The sequence below is a fragment of the Aspergillus bombycis genome (assembly GCF_001792695.1).
Source record: "Aspergillus bombycis strain NRRL26010 chromosome Unknown contig00017, whole genome shotgun sequence".
Classification (NCBI taxonomy): Eukaryota; Fungi; Ascomycota; class Eurotiomycetes; order Eurotiales; family Aspergillaceae; genus Aspergillus; species Aspergillus bombycis.
The window spans coordinates 37,222-58,641 of NW_019170019.1; the positions used below are offsets into that span (position 1 = coordinate 37,222).

Below are 21,420 nucleotides of genomic sequence, written 5' to 3' on the forward strand. Positions count from 1 at the left end.
GTTGGTCGACTCGATGCCAATGGGGAAGTTATCGCCACAGCCGTTGGGATGGACTGTGGAGTGAGAAAAGGTGGGCGATGCGGAGCACGAAAAACGAAGCTCGTGGAAAGACTGGGCTTGATGGGTGCTTAAAAGGTGACTTCTTAGTGATAGGGCCAGATTGGATAGGTAGCCTGAAGCTAGACCGAATGGCGTTAGCCCTACTAAATATAGTCTGCTGGGTCGTGCATTTCTTGACAAGCGTTGATTGGCCAGTTCGTACAAGTGGGGCTCCTAGTGTGAGGCTACAGAGAGATCAATATGACTCTGTTCGACTTTCTTCTTCCGCGCTGAGTACTGGTTGGTTAGCTCGCACAAGCGGGGCGCCAAGTAAGGCGAGCCTCTTCCTCTTCAATCACTTGTGGCGATCGACAGAAATAGTCATTGGCTGGTTCGTACAGGCGGAACGCAAAGCGGTGGTACGCAAGAAGGGGTATGGCGAGTGGATGTGAAGAATGCAGCTGCAGATTGAAACCATCGGGCTTGCTGGTACTGTCGAAGGAAATTCAACTGGTATAAATAGTTTCCAGATATCGCAATTGTTCGGTTTCTTGCCGTGAGCTGATACAATTGCGATATCTGGGAACTATTCATCCCAGTTGAATTTCCTTCCAGGGATAACAATGAGCCGACTCGTGAATGCTCTCATCCCTTTCATAAGCTTGGGCATGAAAGCCTACGGTGTGCATGATCCGGGCATGGTCTATGGATTTGAACAAGTGAGTCCGGGACTGTGCGGCACCACATTGCCCAAGGGTTGCAAGGTTTCTGATGAGCTATCTAGATTGAACCATCAGCCAACCTCACATGGACACCATGTTTCGATGCCTTTAATTGCTCTAGACTGGAAGTTCCTCTGGACTATTCAAACAGAAGTCTTGGCACGACGTCGATTGCGTTTATCAAGTTGGCTGGCAAAAATGCCACTGTCCAGTCTCCAAGCATTGTACTCAACCCCGGTAAGATCTCAATTCTATAAATGATGCAAGGTTGTTTGAACTTCATTGGATTGGACTGACACTTCCCTAGGTGGTCCGGGTGGTTCTGGTGTCGACCTACTCCTCACATACCAGAATCTCATCGGGCAGATGTTTGGAGAGCAGTACAACTTCGTCTCCTTTGACCCTCGCGGTGTGAACAATAGCGGCTTGCATCTTGACTGTTTCTCGGAGGACACAAAGGCAAGATCAGCTTTCTATAGACTGCACAGAACAGGTGCCACCAATATCTCATCAACCTCGCTTGAGGAACAGTACTATTCAAGCTCTATCTACGGCGAGTGGTGCAACAATGCTATCAAGAGCAAGTCACCCCATTCATATTACGTGACCACGCGAGCAGTTGCCCATGATTTGCTCACATTTACCGAAGCCGAGGCTGAGTGGGCCGGTCAGTCACCATCAAACGCCCAATTATGGTGCTATAGCGTCAGTTACGGCACTGTCATCGGCAGCACTTTCGCTTCCCTGTTTCCTGACCGCGTTGGGAGAATGATCCTTGATGGTGTTCTGAACGCAGAGCAATATTATAACAACTATTGGACGGACAATGTTGATCAAATGGACGAGGCCATCGAAACATTCTCCACCTTCTGTCATTCGGCAGGGCCTGAAAAATGCTCCTTTTGGGGGCCCACGCCCGCTAACATCACGGCAAGAATGGATGGCATCATCCGTCAGCTTCAGAACCACCCAGTCCCGCTAAGCGGCGCCGGAGATCCAGACCTGCCGACCATGGTCACCTATTCAGACCTAAAGACTCTTTTTCTCAACACACTTTACACCCCACTGGCAAGGTTTCCAAGCATGGCAGACATCCTACACCAGGTGGAGCGTGGAAATGTGTCTGCTCTTGCGGGCATGTATGACCAGTTAAACTCTATAACCGATGCCCGTCTCGCCATTACATGCTCTGATTCGTATCGAAGGAATAGGCTTACTACCATAGAAGAGTTCAAGCTTTGGGCAGAGTACACCATTGTCAAGAGCAAGTACATCGGTGATATCTACCCCACCTTCCTGGAAGGCATCTTATGCCGATCATTTCAACCGCAGTTGCCTGATAGCATGGTAGTTCATGGTACTCAACACCCCCTTTCTCTGTCTCTCTCTTTTTGGCATTCTATACAGCATCGTCTGCGGTAAAATGGGTGTCTATCTGCATTGAAAATAAAAGTCTAACCAGTTTTGATGCAGGCGAAATAAAAGCACTAAACACGCCTACGTCCTTCCCGATTCTGTTCGCAAGTAATACTATCGACCCTATCACGCCGTTGAAATCGTACGTTGCGAACAGATCGCATCGACATTGGACAGGTAGCTGATATTATCTTCTCATAGGGCGCGCAAGATGTCTTCTCGGTTTGCCGGATCGGTACTTTTAATGCAGGAAGCTGTTGGTGTAAGTTTTTATCAATTCCCAATCCTACAGCCATCTCGACCAAGAGTACAGGCTTACTCGCGCGATGTTTTCTTTAAATTCAGCATACGGTCATCGACCAGGGGGGATCAAACTGTTACTTTGGCCATATTCAGGCATACCTCCAAGGGACAGTTCCATCATCCAACACTACATGCCCCCGACAGTACAGTCCTTTCATAGATGCCTCCCCCATTTAAAGATTGTCAAATCCATGGGAGGAGGGTTCGATGAATTACTGGAATGAACTGGCCAATACTAGCTAAGGGCTGAATTGTCAAATTATGTGGCTCGCTCATATACACTCATTCCAAGGTAACTGTTTCATATTCGTTGTTGATTCCTACGTTCCTTTCACTTCTTTGGTATTAGATTATGTTTTAGTCTGTTATCCCTTCATGTGAAATTTCATTGATCCATCTGACCCTACAATCATCCCTGTACTGTTTCCTTGTGACTTCTCCCTATGCGTCCATGACCTTGACTGCCTACTAGGTGAACCTACATAGCGAAAGGCTGTACTGACGGATCCGATGAGGCTCTGACATATTCAAATCCCTTGCTGTGGGTGCATGGCATTGATTGATTCCTCAGTACCTGACCACAGTGTACACTTAATAGCATTTAAAATCACGAAACTATCTGAGACTTCTGATGGACTAGGGGCTCATTTATGTCTATGTAATACCGACATCCAACGCAAGGCTCAGAAAGAAGCCAAAAAACCCCTAATTCTCAAACGTCAACCCACCCTCCTCTCTAACTGCCCCATAAATGCCAGCCACATCACCCCGTTCACCTTGGTGCTCCTGAACCTGTGTCATATAGCCATCCGCCAACTTCAACCCGCGCATCGTGGCACCCGCCTTCTCCGCCAAATCCATGGCATGCCTCGCATCCTTCCTCGCCAAGTCAACCGCAAACAACGGCTCCGGCCTCTTGTGGTAATCTCCACTCCGCATTCTAGCCGAGTACGCAACATACGGACCGGGGAAAACAGCCTCGAAGAACTGATGCAGTGCATCTGTTCCCAGCCCGGACTTCTCCGCAACGACGAGCCCTTCTGCAATGGTCTCGACCATGCTGATTACAAAGGTATTACCGAGGACTTTGAGCCGCGACGCCTTGGCTACTGGCTGGTCGCTAAAGTCCAGAAAGGACTTGGCAATCACACTGGTCGTATAAGGCTTCACCTGCTCAACCGCATCCTTCGGACCTGAAAGAACGCAAATGACCTGTCCGGCATCGGCTATAGCTGGCGCGCCGAAGACAGGACTGGCCACGAAGCGGCCGCCGTGTTTCTGAATTTTGTCTGAGATGGAGGTGGTGGTATCCGGGTGCACGGTGGAGAGATCCACAAAGAGCTTGTTCTTGAGATCGCCGGCACTCACGGCGGTGTCAATGGTCTCGGTGATGGCGGCGTCGTCTCCGACACACGTGAATATTATATCCGACTTGGTGACTGCTTCTAGGATGGAAGACGCAACAGCTGTGTTGGGGTGTTGTGAAGCGAAGGCCTCAGCGCGCGAGGTGGTTCTGTTGTAGATGAGGACCGGGGCGCTGATGGGGGCTTTTGCGGCAAGGTTCTTGGCCATTCCCTGTCGTGGTGGTTATTTGTAGAACAGAATGATGAGAGCGATGAATGTACATACGCGGCCCATGTTGCCGAGGCCAATCCATGCAAGCTGAGGAGACATTGTGCAGGTGGTAGGTGTCGTTGCTGTACGCTAGGTAGTGAGACTATGAGCTGATCAGGATCAAGCAACGGGATTCAACCATATAAGTACGCTCTCGATGCCTCTGGATCTCCATGTTTGTAAGCAGCTCCTACGCCGGAGTAGACACGATCCACTCGGTGCTCAATTATCTGTTAATGCCGGGACCAGCCCCGCCCCGCCGCTGGCTCATTTGCCAATTCCGGACTAGACTCCGCTCCGACATGGCGGGCAAGACAGCTTGCAGCTATCCACATCGTTAGAAAACCGCCTTACCTCTCCGAACCAAGAATGTATCGTTGCGGGATTATTCGGACTTGCTTACAGAGCAGAAAGGAGAAAAGAGTCTTCCAGAAGCAGCGTTGTCCACATCTAGAAACTGTTCTAGTCGGACTGACAAGGTCTTGGACGAGCCGAGGGGCGTTCGAAGTATATAAAGGTGCAATCCATACCGTAGCTGAGCTGGTCTAGTATTTCTATCTCAAGGGTGAAGCGCAAGATGCAGATCACCCATGTTGTCCTCCTCCAGTTCAAGCCGGATGTCTCTGCCGAAGACAAACTAAAAGTACGTCCCGCCCTCCTCATGAATGATATAACATCTTACCCATAAACCAGGTTGCCAGCCAAGTACGGGCTCTCCGAGAAAGCTGTCTCCATCCCGAGACCAAGATGCCGTACATTGTCTCAATGAAAGGCGGATGTGACAATTCCATTGAAGGGCTACAGGTACTCTTCTCGCAGTCCCCTTTCTATGATTTCCATGGGCATGCCTGACCATGTATTACCAGTAGAGTGATATCAGCCATGGCTTTGTCTCTGTATTTGCGAATGAGCAAGAGCGTGATTACTTTGTGACAGAAGATCAGGTGCATCTCGGTCTTGTCCAGAGTGTCAAGGGGTATTTGGCGAAAGTGCAGGTGGTGGATTTTGTTGATGAGGTCTATGCTTAGCCATGTGTAACAGAAACTAGCGCTGTTAGTCAATTAGTCTACCTCAAATTTGCTTAACAGGAACAAATCTGCGAGAGTATGTTTGGTAGTTCTCCACCGGGGCATGGACCAAGTGGGTTCGCAGACCCAAAACAAAAGGACTGTGGATCCCATCAAAATATGTCGGCATACATTTGTAAGCCAACTCTATTTGCTGAAGATCTGCATCTTTCAGTAACTATCCATAACATGAGTACATATATACGCCGCGCTTGAAGAGGGGCGACCGTATCTCTGGCTTTGTGCACAGTGCCAACACTAACCAGGCCGTGGACAGCTTCTTTACGGAGTATATCCCTACCAAGGATAGTGTTCAGACACACATCCCCGACAACTTAAGCTTCGAGTAGAGTCCAATCTTTATTACAAATAGTATAGCTGCCGGCCAGGGCCAGGCGCTCTATCAAAGCTTGGAGCTTGTACCGCCGACTGAACCGACCAAGACTATACAGACTAAATTAGTCTCCTGTAACTGGACAGCTACAGATATACTCGCAATCCAGCCCACCAAAGTTTTCCGGTTACAAGATAATTACAACTTAGAACTATGAATCATGATCTTGTTACGAGTCTTGGCATGGACAATGTTTTCTACCAAAAGGGCGACATTGGGGTGGATCCACGACAGACTACTTCAGTTTAGTCTCCGCTGCAGGCAAATTCATCTCAAAATCTCGAAATCGCGCCCATCATCCCCACGTAGGCGGATCCACAGCAGACTACTTCGGTTTAGTCTCCGCTAAAGGCAAATTACCTGAAATCCCCAAAGCCGCGTTACATGGTCTCTATCGGTCAAATTTGGGGCGAATTTATAATCAACGTGTTCGGAAAGCGAGCCGCCGTATTCGTCTTATTTCCACCTTTGGGTGAGATTTTAGGCGTTCATTAAAATAAATATTGCATTCTTATGATAGAACAATAATTACTAGTGTTGATGTCGAGAATATGAATTCGGGCACAGTGGTGGGTGAACATGGGAGGATTCTCTGGCTACCTCTGGTGTGTTTTCTTCTCCCAATATTCACCTGCAACAATATATCCATGAAGCTGTGAAGCGGTGCAGCGGTTTGTATTCTTCCTGCCTGCTAAACGAGTGACTTGATATCAAATCAAATCGCTCTTTGTTATGTTCCATTGTTGTGAACAGCGATTCTGGGTTTAATACGAGGTTGCTCGCTACAGAAATTTAAGGGACGTCAACATAGATGAGTTTATAATAGCTACATATCTCTGGAATAGAGATGGTGCATAATATGCAGTATCTTAACTTTATGAACAACATGTGTGACGCGACATAACAGTATATACTAACGCTAGAGGAAGGCCTATGGTTCCTAGGAAGTCATTCTAGGATGCTCTTCACGGAGTAGCTGTAGAGTCTATCGCCATATAGGCAGAGCTCTACCCTACCAAAGAAGCAGCAAGCATTATAAGACCGCCAAACCCATCCATCCCCGAGCACCACTCCTCCCAATTTCCCGAGCCGCTGGCAGTAAATGACTTATAAGCCAGCACTTCATCAGCATAACATAGCTGACCTCCCCCGAGTTTGACTAGGTCACCATTTGATGCCAGCCCAAACGCAGTCTGGATCCCAGGTTCTCTTCCATTTTCAGCCTCCCATGAAAGCTCATCACCTGCCTCCCAAAGCTGCTTCTTTGCTGGAAGAGGTGCTATAATAAGGTCCGTCTGCAGACCACACATTGCTGCTGGTTCAAAGTAAACCAGCATATTCACGACACGATAAATGACGCATAATCTTTGCCGCAATTAGCACTTCGATATCCATCGCATTGTAACAGAGGAGAGACTGTGGAACTCTAACCTTCGCCCTGACTCCTCGAAGGTCCATTCCTTCCAGTTGTTTTTGAGATCGCAGTTGTGTAGCGCAAACTTTACATTCTTTGTGATCTCGCTGCAGCTGAGCCGCTTAGAGATTGCCTAGATTATATCAATACGACCAGCGGAATGGGAGAAAATGCCAAAGCTAGACTTACTGTGATTGCTTTCAGCAACAGTGAATCAAAGTTATTGTAATCTGTCTCGCCTTCATCTAATCGGATAATAATATAAATAGAGAGGGCTTGCATAGCAGCCAGCAGTTCCCACTTGTTTAACGTCAGGTGCTAACATTGTTCATCAGCTCATTCTCCACCGTTACTTTCTCGCGATAGACTTCAGTCAACATACCTCTTCACATAACCGTTCACATTCCATCCGTACGTTCTTCCAGAACAACCGTCGGCTTGCTTGAATTCCGCTGCCGATCATATGCACCAGGGCGATGCAATTGGTTAACGGTTCGAAATTGGGGTTGCAGAGATCGGAAGATAAGAAAGACGGGTGGATAAATGGTGGAAGCGTGTTGTGGAGCAGCAGCATCTGGGGATATGATTTTAGATTGTGAAGTATCAGCTTTGCTATCCTGTGCGTCCCGGGTCTCATGTTTGGGCGCTGGACAAGCGATCGGATAGCTTGAGTTGGCACAGGCGGGATTGATAGCTTAGGAGAGGATATGGGGTGTTGTACTTGAAGTGTTCCATGGGTCGAAGATCTCGCATGATAGATGTAAGATGACGACCCTGATGGGGTATAGTGAACGTCGTCATCATCCATATGCGCAGTTAGGAAATCCCTGAAATCAAGATCTGGTATGATATCACTATATCTCCCTCCAATAGCTGCGAATTCGGGGTCTGCGATCGCCATGGCCCCGTCGAGAGGTATATTGCCATCACTGCTCGCTTCTAGAAGGTTTCCAACCCTGGGGACATCTGCCACCGACGAAGAAACCGGCTGCAGGCGTTCGATCTGTTCATCGTCCTCACGGCCCTGAGTCCTTGGCCCTGCAACCTTGGACGTTGTCGCTGGATAATGACACCCACTGCCTTTGGCTTTGCACCTCGAGCATTCCGGCCGCGTCTTATCGCAACGCGCCTTTCCTCTCGCGCATGCAATACAAGATCGAGCCCGAATGTCACTGCCCACCCTTCGGGATCGACAGTAATATCCATGTCTCTTCAGCGTGGACACTAACGCATCACGTTTTAATACCGAGTCCAATGTCAGTGAAGAGAGACTGGTGGGAATACAAACTGACCCTTGTCGAATGGCTTATTGCAACGTCCACACCGCAGAATCGATTCCACTTGTCCTTCATGCATTTCAAATTTGACCGCGTGAGAGTATGGAGAGTTGCAACATATCTGATATAAAGGCGCCATTGTCGGTAGCATTTGTCAGCACTGAGATATCTGACTAAAAATAGCCTGTTGGCGGCCGACCTTGGAAAGCTTAAGAGGTGCCAAGTTTAGTGTACAATATTAAAAGCTGATTGGGGCGGGTCATTTTGTACCGGCCAAGTTGAAGTCTCCCGGACCATTTTGTAATGCCGTCTTTCGGAATGGACTCCACGACACCTGAGCTCCGATTTCTCCAACAACCTTGTCTTTAAACAGAACCGTGACTACAGTACTCATAGTGGTCTCACAGATGGGATGATCAGGCTAGCTTTCAAATTGCACAACTCCGCCATAGTATTGGAGGTAATGTACTCGAGTATACTTAAAGGTATGCATGCCTCTCCCACATATTGTACTTGTCAGACAATAAATCCAATCTACTCATCCTTGTTGCCAATACGTTGTACATTTTACGATCAACATGGCCCCCTTTCCATCCCCAACTTCAAACTGGCACACGCAAACATACCATTCCATCTCGCCGACCCGCCCGGAGCTTTCCGCTAAAGGGAAAACCATTGTCATAACTGGAGGAACTGGTATCGGCGCAGAGACCGCTCGCCATTTTGCAGAAGCAGGCGCGTCTCGTATCGTCCTCCTTGGCCGTAGAGAACAACCCCTTCTCGACACCAAGGCCTCCATCGACAGCAAATGCTCTGGCGTGGAAGTACTCGTGGCCTCTGCCGACGTTACGAAGAAAACAGAAGTGGACGAAGTATTCACTAGATTCGTTGGCGGCGGGAATGTCCATGTTCTGGTCAGTAACGCGGCAGTGATTGGGCCCCAGGATGCCGTCGGTGATGTGGATGGTGACAAGTTTCTCGATGCCATTCATCAGAACCTGAAAGGATCGTTGAATATCGCGCAGGCGTTCCTTCGCTACGCGTCCAAGGATGCAGTTGCCATTGAGACTTCTTCGTCTGCGGCACATCTCAATTTTGCTCCGGGGTTTGCTTCCTACAGCATTGCCAAGCTGGCGGTCTTTCGGCTTTGGGATTCCTTGGCTTTTGCGAACCCGGAACTGAGTATCTTCCATATACAGCCTGGCGTGGTGGACACGGCGATGAATAGGGAAGCGGGCGGCGTCGCTGCGATGGGCTTCGCGGATGATGGTAAGTAGTACGCTGGTTGATTAGAATCGGAGCCCCATAGACTAACTTTTGGATGAGTTTCTCTGCCGGCAAGCTTCAATGTTTGGCTCGCAAGCGGCGAAGCACGTTTCTTGAGAGGTAAATATCTGTGGGCAAACTGGGACGTTGATGAACTGAAGGCCCAAGAGGAGGAGATCGCAGCGAGCCCAAGACTTAGTATTGGGTTAGTTGGGTGGCCGTTTGATAGTGCTGGTTGGAAGTCCAATTGGAAGACTGAGACTGATGGTAGCGTTTAGACGGTACTCGATGGACCTACTCCAGAAGGGTGTGAACCTGAGGGCGACTGATATCCGGATTTTTATAACTGTAATACCTATTCATAGGTTTTGGGTCCAAACTTGGATTCATGATGGGTTCTGCCGATGTCTAATCAGAGCGATCAATTTGAACCTGCCCCAATGATTTTCGTTCTTTCTTCAATCAAGTTGTTCAGTAAATTGGCTCCACTGGGTCTTTCCTTCGGGCTCGTTCGCCCGATCGGTTTACTAGCCCATAGTCCTAGGTTACTCACGCCGACGGTGATATTTGGTGTTACGGAAAACAAGATGCCAAGAATATCGAATTGTTGTGGAAGCACAGATGGTCAGGCCACTCAGAATAACTCCTCGGTGGTAAGTCACCGCTCCGTGTCTCCAAACGTCTACATTCAGAACAACCATGGCACTCGCAGAAAACACTTTCTGCGTAGTGGTACTGAGCATACTTCTACTCACGACCTGTATAGGGGGGTATACAACGGAACCCAGCTGCCCCAAGGGGACTACGGTACGGCATCGGGGCTTTAAATACGGGCTCAATGGCATGGTAGTCAGACTCTGGTTCGGTCCCATGTATTACACACTTTACTATAGAACCTGTCAGATCCTCAGAGGCAGGGACAGCATTAATTGTGAATTCATAATCTGCATCCTCTCCTCTACCATCGCATATCTGTGTGCCCTGTTTAAAGTAGACGCTCAGAACAACTTTATCTATAACAGTTCATTGTATTGGGCGCCAGATGACCTCTGCTGTCAGATCTAGGAACTCTATTAATACTTACTCCGCTTCTATATTGTGCTTTATCCCCACTATATTTCGAATTATCTATCTGTCTTCTCTCTATACAGAACAGACTATCTTTGGCCATTTACAATATTCTATTACAATTGTTACGACTTGGTCTTTAATTATTTTTATTCAACATTCTCGGATTGATATTGTTATTATATTCTAAATTTGTATATTACCGATCAAACTCTTATATACTGCGCTGTGCTTCTTTGTATTTAGCTGATGCATTGCCATCTGCAATGGCTCATATTAGATCTGTTCAACCCCTTCCTCGCTTCCATCTCCTCAAGTCATTTCATTGCCTCGTAATTTAGGGTTTCCACAAGTGCGACCTCGATATTCAATTTTGCATAGAGTATGGTCCGTAATGCTCTCAGACGTTGGCTTAGTTCGCTGATCTAGCAGGATAAGATAAAATGAAACCTCAACACGAACTATAGGATGCTTATCAGGTATATGTAAACAATAATAATTAAATAACGGGAGAACCATTTAGACATTTTAGCGTCCGTTTTAAGATTCTTTATAGAAGAAATAGCTAGCCATCAGTGTTTTGCAATTACATTAGTATCTTAAGTTCAGGATTTTCTATCTAATACTATACGACTTTCAGCTCTCCAGATCATACTTCTCTAATCCCATTTCTACATGATACTTGCCAGTGAAGTACTGGAGTTAATACAGAGGAAGCGAATGCTTCTGAAGAAGATTACCACGCGGATTTGTAGGTGCAGCAGAGGAAGAGAAATGGATGTCTTCTATATAAATTCGAAATAATAGTTCCTAGTAATATGTCCCCCCTCCCAAACTTTCCGGCCGACTGTTGCTAAGTACTACCAAATAGTACCATGGAGAACCTATTCGACTTCTTGTCGAGGCCATTTTTCCCGGGAGGGACAATACAAGACACAGTCGATGTCTCGAGCTGCACCGGTCAGACTGGCTCACCAGCAATTCCCAGTACTCTATCATACGAATCTTTCCTCGCCCGCATCTCCCCCATCACAGCCTCTATCGTAGCGTCTTTGGCAGTCTGGCTTACTAAAGATGTATTTATATACAACCGAATGTCAATCGGATAAGGTATTCAGCTTTTAGTTCCTGAAACGACCTCATCTCCAGTGTGTGCCGCCCTACCTCGGTCATCATTCAGAACCATCGTGTCCAAATCTTCATTATCTTTTTCAAGGTGACCCATAACCACCCAAAACAGTGTCCCTGAAAGCCCCAGACTTACTGCCAGTCCGACATCCATCCACAATACCTTCGGATCACGTGAAACCGGACCGAGAGCTATACCAATAGCACTTCCAATGCCAGCACTCAGCTGCCTCATTGACTGGACTACAGTACGCATATCCTTAGGCGCCTTACTGTAGCTATACTCACTGAGGGTGACGAAGCCAAAGATTTCAGACAGAGCTAAGATGACATATATAGGCGTCTGCACCCAGACCATGATATTATTGGGCAAGGCCGGCTGTCCGACTCTTTGGGCCGCCGGACAAACCAATGGAGCCTCGTAGCAGGGACCAGAATTGTAAATCATCTTCTGGACTCCCGCAGCGTAGGCGAACGTCGCTGCCATTGTAAAGAAGGCCATGGTCATGCGTATGAGGGGACCAAAGGGGATCTGGTATCTCGCAAGGGTTGGGTAGAGTAGTTTCTGGATGACGGGACCGAGTAAAACGCAGGCGATTGGGTTTAGAACCTGAATCCCGTCGTTGGGGAAGCCGGAGAGCTCCATTTCGCCTGCTTGTGAAACGAGGTTGTTGGTCATCTGGTTGATGCCAAGATGGAACAACACGAACCAGGTCCTATCCGTCACACGGTCAGTCAGCCCTCGTGTCCCGTATGCCCAAAGGGAGAATTCCAGGGGGGAAAGCCCACATCACTTGACATGCACGAAGGCCACTTTCAATCTCCGAGACGAAACGATCCGTCCATGGGACTGCCCGGTTGTGCCTTTCTAACTGGTAGCGTGGGCGTGCAGCATCGATCTTGAACTTATCGTGGATAGCATATGCCAGAACCTTTCCAGCTTTTAACAAAACACCACCTTGAGCCGGATACCGTTCTACCACTAATCAGCCACACCCTATGGTTGGTATGCGGGGACGCACCGAGTTCCTTGCCAAATATAGCAAGCAAGGCAACCCCAATCCAGGATGAGGACAATGCAAGGACATTGGCCGCCCAGAAGCCACGTTCTTTCTCGAGATAAGTCGATGCCAGGATAGAAAGTGCGGCGATATTGGTGATCCTGCTATGGGTTAGCCTGTGCCACCCACTGATTCTTGGAGGTCCTAACCAGTAGTAGACATTGTACACATATTGCAAGGTCAACGTTCGATCTATGATCACGCGTTCTCCGGTTGCCAGAGTCTTGACTTGTGGAGGCTTGACTGGGTATTGATCTCCTAATGCCATTATTAGATTCATTCAAAGTTAGTGTGCTTAACAGGATAAAACTACCGATGAAGGGCGTGATTGCTGCTTTTGTTCCTCCAACACCGAGACCTATTAATATCATAGAGAGGACAAGACCCGCCAGGCCTGACTCATAGCGGAAAAGCGAGGGTAGAGACGTTATAAATTGTACGAGCGTGCCACAGAAATACAAGCTATATTGTGTTAGTGAGCTAGCCAATACCAGGTGCCGTGGCACGCCAACACACACACCTCAGGCTGATACAGAGAACCGCATATCGCCCTAGCCATGCATCTGACACAATGGCGAAGGGGATAGGCACCAAGTAATAAAACAAATAGAAGCCATTAAAGATCATGGTCGCCCGAGATTGCCCAAGCCCAAGAGCACCTGGCACGGCCCCATCACCCGGAGCATTCTGTATGTAGTTCTCTGCCATTGTGTCTTAGCCGTATATCATATCATGCCCCGTTCTCTCGCCGTACACTTACGCCACGGAGTTGTGATTGTGTAGTATGTGAAGCGCTCTGCTCCACTGACGAGCAAAGAGACCCAGACTTTTCTGGGTAGCTTGTCAACGACATGCCTCAGAGACCCAATCTCTTCATCTGTAGCATCTCGAGGCGAGAGAGATTCGTCATCAATGCCTGCAGGGCCGCTTCCAGCTTCAACTATCCTCGCCATCGCATTGGAGAATGGTGAGGACATGTGAACGGTTACCAACCATGGGCATTCCCATGATGATCTATATATCGCGCGAGCGACCAGGGGGAGCTGATAACAAATCGGATATGTGGGAACATCAACATGTACACCATCGCGAGCCACAAATCTTACCGCCGATCAAGTCCGTACCAGAGACGACAAATCACATGCGGTGAGCGAGGTGCTGCTTTGTTCCTGTCTGAGGCTAGTAACCCGCGTAATTTTTGTAAGCTACCGACATCTTCCACCGTATTTTCATAAATTCATTTGTTATACTCTGTTGCTAGGGGTTATGTGCCCTGGAGTTTGTATGGAATAACCGAACATTACATGTTTACCATATCATCTGCTTGGTAAAAGAAAATATGCTTTTAAAATAAATTTTTATATCAATGAGTAGATCTTGAAATCACACCGAGCTATGTATATTTTGGCAAAAGAACAGTGTAATCGTTGGTATTTTTACTCAATGTTGGTTTTTTTTTTTTTCTTATTGATCTTAATTCTATTATCATTGGGCGCATTGTATACTATATGTAATTTTTGCCGGTGGTTTAAAAATAACTTCATGGAGATATCAAGATATACGAAATTCCTGTTCCGTATGGATTACATTGGTGGCTGGGTTGCTCGGGTGGCCATTCGTTCCTTTCTGGGAGGGCATAATCCAGGTCCACTGACACCACCAACCATAAGGCCAAATAGACAGGGTGATATGGGGGAAGCTATATTTACTCCGTGCCGCGGAACGGGCGGGAACGTACGTGCTGTTGTAACCCTGTTTGTTCGGTTCAAGGAAGGTATCGTCTAACCTAGCCATCCACCACTCTCGGCCTGGTCTAAAGAGCAACCCCCACCATTTACCTGAGTTGACTCCCTGTCCTCTAGTATACTGCCCAATAATGTTATCCCATAGTACCACTGTGTATAAGACGATGAAAAAAATGTGAGCAAGCTATGAAGTTTGTGAAACACCATTGAGAAGGCGTGTGATCCACTAGTTAGTTGACCGATAGTATGTACCTGCGAAGCCGATAGATTGGGTACGCAAAAGCCGCATTTGATCTATGGACGGCGTCCAACATGTGACCAATAGACTCTATGCAGAACCAGTTAAACAGTTAAAGTGCCGCCGTTTGCCCCCGAGGTTGCCTGACGAGAGCCCTGTACCCCTCTTGCTCACACGTACCATCTTCAAATTTTAATCGGTGTCTCTTTACGATTCATGATGCCTGGTGCGGAGGCCAGTACATTCCACTACACGGTAGAAGGGAAGGATGGTATTCAGCCTCGCTGCACTTTTGCCTCTCACTGAACACTGACGGTGTTGGTAGTCTACGTCGACGGGTTGTGGCAACTCAATATTGTGGCACCGGGAGAATCTCTACATAGAACTCTAGATGTGACACTGGATCTCTTGTCGACTGGTAATCACACCGCGCTGCTAGCTACGTCAAGCGCACGTAACGCCCTGCCACTAAGATCGGACGATCGTGCGTCCAACTTTCTCATTCGTCTTCTCCATCAGCCGCTGTCGACATCTTCCGTTCTTGCCATCAAGTTCATTCTACCGGTAAAGTCAGGCTTCACGGTCAGGTCGGACTTCCTTGAGCGGCGCCTGGAAGGTTATGAGCATGCGCTGAGTCTCGAAGGTTTTCTGACGCCAAGAGAGGAAATTAAAGCTCCTAGTTTCGGACGCCTGGATGGTGAATCTCCATTGAGCCTACTTGATCTTCTACCCCATGCTGTTGGAGCCGTTCAAGTCCAGAATGAAGAGCGTCTAGCCAGTCTGGAGGCCGAGTTAGCGAACAGGTTATCGTTCCCATGGATCTCGCCTGAGCCTATTGAAGAGAAACGCATCGCATGGATCAAAGGGAAGGAGGACCTGGAGAGCGGGAGGCGCATATGGGAAGCCGCTCGAGCATTGGGCATCAAGGTGGTGATTCTGGACCATGACGGCCACTGGTTTCAGAGAGACGATGACCGCTGGAACTTTTTACGAGAAGCCTTTATTCCAACCGATATCACCGCGGACCAGGGGTTTGTAGACCGCATCGTGGCCGCGGTGCGGAGCTACGACAAACCTATCCACGCGCTTGTGACGGTCAACAACGCTGGAGCCATCGGCGCTGCACGAGCTTGTCAGATATTGGGGTTCCGGTCTGCGCCACCCGAGTCATACATCATTGCAGGAGACAAGTTCAAGACGCGAGAGATGGAGCCTGATAACGGAGGAGCATTCAAGATCTTCAATATCGACGAGCTACGCACACGACTGCAGTCCAAGACAAATCCGCCCATTGAATACCCTGTGATCGTGAAACCCTGTATGGGATGGGGTAGTGAATGTGTTTCGAAAGTGCAGACCGAAGCAGAACTCATTCAAGCAGTCGCACGGGCTTCAAGTCGACACAGGGAAGGGCCAAACCCGCGGTCGGATGTAATGATTGAGCCATATATCGAGGGGCCCGAAGTCGATGCTAATTTTGTGCTGATCGAAGGGGAGATCATCTTCTTTGAGGTTGCAGATGACTTCCCCAAAGCGGGCGAAAAGGCTGGGAATGCATTGGACGGTTCCTTCATGGAGACTGATATGGTTCTCCCGACAGGACTTTCCCCCAAGGAAATTCAAGTTACCAGGGATTCGATTCATCAAACCCTCTTGCGACAAGGCTTCCGCACCGGCGTCTTTCACTGCGAGGGGCGAATTCGCTATGCATCCAAAGCGTACGATACGCGTGACGGCATTATGGATTTGTATCCCAGCGAGCGATTTCAAGGCGGCGAGGAACCCTCCTTCTACCTGCATGAGATCAATGCTCGACCGGGTGGTTATTTTGTGAGTAGTGCTACGCTGTTGACCTACGGTGTGGACTACTATGCCAACCACATACTGGCCGCTCTCGGCGACTTGGATCGATGTCGTGCGCTGAGCGTACCTTTCTGCCATGGCCCACAATGGTGGGTTCAGGTCATCATCATTCCGGAGGACAAACATGGCGTGATGAAAAGTCCTGACCCCGGCCGAGAGATGTTGGAGCGGCATGAAGATCTACGATTGGCCGTTGTAGACTACAAGACGATGAAGAAAAAGGGGGATAAGTTACTCGGACCCAAGGCCGAAGTATTCAGCTACCTAGCATACTTTTCCGTGGCCAGTAGAAGGAGCAGACAGGACTGTCTCAGGCTGGGACAGAAAGTACGAAGGAGTTTCACTTACGAAATTGAATGATCGCTGGTTCAGTAGGTATTCAACTTCGCATCGAGTTCGTCAATTTATCACTATCCAGAATTTCAATGAAAACATAAGTCAGCTTCCCCACACAGGTTCACTGAGTATAGTATTGGTACACCTCCTGCCCATAGAATTTTAGAGCTGTTTCCTTGTACCCTCTAATGAATCTTCTCAGTACGGATTCACCGATGTTGTCCCACCTCGGGTCCAAAAAGGTTTCGATCTTCTGGTCTATAGTCCATTCACCATTCTCCAGTTCTTTGCGTCTCATCGCCCTGACACTCTCTGGGATACGGCTCCTCACCTGTGAGAGCTTAAGTTCGTGTGGCAAGCCCATGAAAAATGGAATCGAGTATCGATCTCTCTGTGAAGGTGCCCGTACTCGATGAACTGTCGCTCTGGCTGCACCCTCGGTGGCCGCTTCAAAGGCGTAGCTAGGTTGACAACGAGAGTGTTGGGAATTGGATCGACAGAAATCCAGCTGCCGTCTCTGCATTGCACATCCAAGGCGCATTCGGAGCCGACCTGGTGTAGAAAGGTGAGCCATCCAGCCATATCCTTGTGTGGGCCTACACCTTGGCCCTCTTGCTCTGGCGGCATGGCCGGGTAGAAGTTGAGTCTAAGACGATGCTGAGGAGGAAGAAAGTCGCTCTCCGGGGTGGAAGCGGCATCCTCGTTGAAGAAGCTATCGAATGTCCCTCTTGGGATACCAAATGCCTCTTCCACGAGATGCACGAACCTGTAGGATAATTCGGCGAACGCATTCAAGAAAATGTAGAAATGTCAGTCAAAGCTACTTGCTGCTCGTTGTCAGGGAGGTGCCTACTCATTAGCCGCTTTCTTAAAGCCAGGTACTTCGTTCTCTAACGGCCACACGTTTGGGCCCCTAAGCCTCCAGTACAAGTTCGAAAAGTTTCTTCCCCGGTCGTTCGGGACTGCATCCTTCTGGTAGACCTCGGGCAGTTCCGTGGCAATGTCGTATTGCTCCCTCAAATCAAGCTTACCCTGAGTGGTCTCCTGGGCAAAGTCACTAAAGCCAAGGAACTGGGGGGATTTAGTTTTAGACAACTCCCTCTTTCGTTCTAGCGGCAAATGAAAGAGCGCCGGAAGTTTCTCTGACAGAGCACTTATGATTTCTTCCGAGACTCCATGGTTGGAAATATACAGAAAACCGATGTTAAATAATGCATCATGCAACTGATTAAGAAGTAGTCCTCGCGTTGAGGGATCCTCTGCGAGTTTCAGATCAAGGAGAGGTATTTTCCTGGTAGACGACATCTCTGCGGTATTTGACAAGCGATCTACTCCGGTGGTGTGGCACTTGAAACCCCATGGTTTATTCATATTTTTTCAACTTCTTATACGCAATGGTACTATTGTATAATAGCATCAGGTCACATGCTTGAGAATTATCATAAATTTTATAATACTTGACATATAGGTCTGGATTCGGTTTACAGTGTAAAGATGTAATACTCTGTAAATACAATACTAGGATTATACATGCACTTGTATACCCATATATAGCTCATCCTCTATTAAACTAGAGAACAGGGAGCCAACTAAGACTATCGTAGATTTATTGTTTGTCTCAGAAAACCCTTTAACAGTGAGAATGTAACTCTACCAAATTACATAGACAAGTATACGGGCGCTAGCACGGGCTACCAGGTAAAACATTCCTGAAAGAGTACTAAGTAAGATTTTAGCTGCAGTCTTCCTTTCCTAGATTCTTAGCTTCCCTGATATCCTTTATCTTACTGGGTAGGCTGAGAAACAAGCATGGTTGGTGGTGTATAAGTGGACCTGGATTCCACCACTACCCCAGAACAGAACAAATGGGCTTGCGGTGCAGATCACTCACGTTGCTACCGGTCAGCCCGTGCCGCCCGTTCCGCGGCAAGTAACATACAGATTTCGATATATCACCTTGCACATTTGGCCAATGGTTGGTGGCGTATAAGTTGACCTGTGTCATACCTTCCCGAAACAGAATACATGAAGTCGTAGCGTCTTGCATGGGGCCGGATGATGTTATATGATTAAATTAGCTGCCTGCCCCTCCAATGAAATTAAGATGGGCATTGGCCCTGGGAGCGCTATCTATCATATGTCATACGTATGCTCTCACCCCTGGCATGCAGGGCAGAGCAACCAACAATACCAGCATGATACAAATTAATTTAGATAGTTCCAGACTAGCTCTATATTTTGTTATCGGACAGCGAAGGATCAAAACGCACAGGAAATGAGGCCCACTTCAACCTCAGGCATGCTAGACGCTGTGCAAAGATCCAATCGGGCTTTGCATATCGGAGCCCATTTTACCAGCTTGGTGTGTACGTATTAGCCAACTAAACTAGCAGATCACACGCCGTCCCACCGGTGCGCCTGTTCCGCAGCGAGTACGGAGTAATGAGTGCAGATTTTCACATATTACCTTGTATATCTGGTCTATAGGCAATAATGCTGAGGTCCCCTTTGGTGGGCAAGTTGGCAATGGCTATCACACTTTCTTTGTAATAATTCCCGGTAATTGAGAAACAAGACAGATCTTCTGCTTCGGCGCAAATACCTTTCGGCTGGAGGTTCGGCTGGAGACTCGGCTGCGTCGCTCTCCCATCCATATTATAGTCAAGGATCTTCCATCTTATAACCAATGAGAGTGATTTCCTCAAATGGTGCTTGGGGGCGGACTTCCTACGTTACATTACAGCGTGCATTAGGTCAAAATCTGATGAATACTATACAAGGCTTGGTAAAGCTTGGCCCAATTACTGAAGTCAATGACGTGATTCAGCCTTCAGGATGCATGAAATTTCCATTGTCGAAACGGGGCCACGTACGGCAAGTCTCCTGGTAAGGATAGGGTCCTCGATTTATATGCACGCAGCGTGGTCGCCTACCTAGATCTATGAGAGGACGCTTGTGATACTCAAAGGCCGCAGAGAGATATCGGACCTCCGTGGTACTGGAGTCTTTGGCAAATTGACCGTCACCCGAGTTAATACAATGTCTCCTTCCATTAAGTCCGTATTGAAGAAAAACCAGGGCCGAGTTCGGCTGCTGGAGGCTCATGACCATGCCACCAAGGAAACAATCCGCGGGACATTCAGTCAAGATGGCGAATCTTTTGATGGTATTTGGCTGAGTGGCCTGACCCAGACCACGTATTTGGGGATCCCAGACACAGAATTGATCTCCCCTCTTCAGCGTGTAATGCACATGTCGGGCTCGAACAACAATACTGAGCAAGAGGGGCGCCGTCCGCTCTGCGCTGCGTTCGACGCAGATAGTGGGGGAAATGTCGAGGAGATTCCGCAATTAATGTCGTGTCTGCGGTCGCTGGGCATCTCCATGGTGATAATTGAAGACAAGAGCTTGACGTCGCCGGGTCAGAAGATCAACTCTCTTGCTGGCGCCTCCCATTCCCAGGGCCAGGCTAATATGTACGAGTTCGTCAGGACCCTTCAAGCATTCAAAGCCGCCACGGGAGACAGCGAGATCATGATTACTGCACGGATCGAGAGCTTCACCACTCGCACACCGGAGGAGAACGAAGCCAAGGAACTAGCATCGGTCCAGTTGGCCCTCGAAGATGCGCTGGTGCGTGCGGAACTCTACAAGAGCTGCGGAGCGGATGCTATTATGATCCACAGCAAATCGAAAAGCCCGCTTGAGGTTTTGGCATTTCTGAATCAGTTCCGATCCCAAGATGCGGACACCCCTTTGGTTGTGGTACCAACCACCTACGGCTCTATTACAGACCAGGAGTTGTATGAGGCCGGGGCAAATATCATCATTTATGCGAATCATCTAATGAGGGCGAAGATTACCGCAGTTGATGCTATGTCGACCTTCCTGCTAGCCACGAGGCAGTCGGGCTTCTCGTTTGGGAACAAGTCTTGGGATTGTGCCCTGCAATTTCGAAACTTCGGATACCTTTTACAGAAGTTAGAGAAGGCTGAAGGTCTGAGCGAGTCAGCACACGAATACCGCGCACTAGCAACGAGATATGCGTTAATTCACGTGAAGAAAGTGATCAGGGTGCTTCTCGAGGGCCAAAATGCCAGGGCGGCGGACAACCATATCATCACCGCTAAGGAGCTTCTCGATATAAATAGCCAGCAAATTTCTCCTTTGAACAGTCTCCTCTTGGAAGAGGGGAAGGAATCGTATACAGCCAAGCTTTGAGGTTAGCGTAACCGATGATTCGAAGAAACACCCACAGATGTTCAGATCTGGGGGCATGTTCAATCTCACTACGTATACGAATGAATGTTCCCCAGTCTTGATTGCAAAAGCTATAGTTACGGCCAATGGAAAATTAGAAATGACGTTTGGAAAGAGAGTGAGCCTCGTAGAACATGTTATAAAATAATGGTAAATTGCTGTCGAATCAGGAAACTTAGGTGTTGTCCACGACCAGTTCTCATTCACAG

General features: G+C 48.2%; 9 protein-coding genes across 9 annotated transcripts; 5 read left to right on the plus strand and 4 right to left on the minus strand.

Moving 5' to 3' along the window:
• Positions 1-662: 662 nt before the first annotated feature.
• ABOM_002089 (putative proteinase) lies at positions 663-2,657 on the plus strand (the record flags this gene model as incomplete). The annotated part of the gene is made up of 6 exons (XM_022529219.1): positions 663-758; positions 824-998; positions 1,069-2,118; positions 2,235-2,319; positions 2,379-2,439; positions 2,523-2,657. 6 exons carry the CDS (start codon positions 663-665, stop codon positions 2,655-2,657), a joined length of 1,602 nt encoding a protein of 533 aa, XP_022391891.1.
• A 528-nt stretch (positions 2,658-3,185) lies between these two features.
• On the minus strand, positions 3,186-4,154 carry ABOM_002090 (NAD(P)-dependent oxidoreductase; the record flags this gene model as incomplete). Its single annotated transcript, XM_022529220.1, has 2 exons — positions 3,186-4,055; positions 4,110-4,154. 2 exons carry the CDS (start codon positions 4,152-4,154, stop codon positions 3,186-3,188), a joined length of 915 nt encoding a protein of 304 aa, XP_022391973.1.
• A 517-nt stretch (positions 4,155-4,671) lies between these two features.
• On the plus strand, positions 4,672-5,122 carry ABOM_002091 (Dabb family protein; the record flags this gene model as incomplete). Its single annotated transcript, XM_022529221.1, has 3 exons — positions 4,672-4,737; positions 4,788-4,898; positions 4,964-5,122. The coding sequence occupies 3 exons, from the start codon at positions 4,672-4,674 to the stop codon at positions 5,120-5,122; spliced, it is 336 nt and encodes a 111-aa protein (XP_022391974.1).
• A 1,440-nt stretch (positions 5,123-6,562) lies between these two features.
• Positions 6,563-7,870, minus strand: ABOM_002092 (uncharacterized protein; the record flags this gene model as incomplete). The annotated part of the gene is made up of 4 exons (XM_022529222.1): positions 6,563-6,920; positions 6,987-7,102; positions 7,159-7,287; positions 7,352-7,870. The coding sequence occupies 4 exons, from the start codon at positions 7,868-7,870 to the stop codon at positions 6,563-6,565; spliced, it is 1,122 nt and encodes a 373-aa protein (XP_022391971.1).
• Positions 7,871-8,824: 954 nt separating this feature from the next.
• On the plus strand, positions 8,825-9,790 carry ABOM_002093 (SDR family NAD(P)-dependent oxidoreductase; the record flags this gene model as incomplete). Its single annotated transcript, XM_022529223.1, has 2 exons — positions 8,825-9,515; positions 9,573-9,790. The coding sequence occupies 2 exons, from the start codon at positions 8,825-8,827 to the stop codon at positions 9,788-9,790; spliced, it is 909 nt and encodes a 302-aa protein (XP_022391972.1).
• Positions 9,791-11,694: 1,904 nt separating this feature from the next.
• On the minus strand, positions 11,695-13,746 carry ABOM_002094 (oligopeptide transporter; the record flags this gene model as incomplete). Its single annotated transcript, XM_022529224.1, has 7 exons — positions 11,695-12,424; positions 12,498-12,684; positions 12,731-12,870; positions 12,919-13,027; positions 13,083-13,231; positions 13,290-13,470; positions 13,530-13,746. The coding sequence occupies 7 exons, from the start codon at positions 13,744-13,746 to the stop codon at positions 11,695-11,697; spliced, it is 1,713 nt and encodes a 570-aa protein (XP_022391969.1).
• Positions 13,747-14,971: 1,225 nt separating this feature from the next.
• Positions 14,972-16,975, plus strand: ABOM_002095 (uncharacterized protein; the record flags this gene model as incomplete). Its single annotated transcript, XM_022529225.1, has 2 exons — positions 14,972-15,023; positions 15,078-16,975. 2 exons carry the CDS (start codon positions 14,972-14,974, stop codon positions 16,973-16,975), a joined length of 1,950 nt encoding a protein of 649 aa, XP_022391970.1.
• Positions 16,976-17,278: 303 nt separating this feature from the next.
• ABOM_002096 (putative gibberellin 20-oxidase) lies at positions 17,279-18,256 on the minus strand (the record flags this gene model as incomplete). Its single annotated transcript, XM_022529226.1, has 2 exons — positions 17,279-17,717; positions 17,805-18,256. 2 exons carry the CDS (start codon positions 18,254-18,256, stop codon positions 17,279-17,281), a joined length of 891 nt encoding a protein of 296 aa, XP_022391967.1.
• Positions 18,257-19,990: 1,734 nt separating this feature from the next.
• ABOM_002097 (putative phosphoenolpyruvate phosphomutase) lies at positions 19,991-21,172 on the plus strand (the record flags this gene model as incomplete). The annotated part of the gene is made up of 1 exon (XM_022529227.1): positions 19,991-21,172. One exon carries the CDS (start codon positions 19,991-19,993, stop codon positions 21,170-21,172), a length of 1,182 nt encoding a protein of 393 aa, XP_022391968.1.
• Positions 21,173-21,420: the final 248 nt, after the last annotated feature.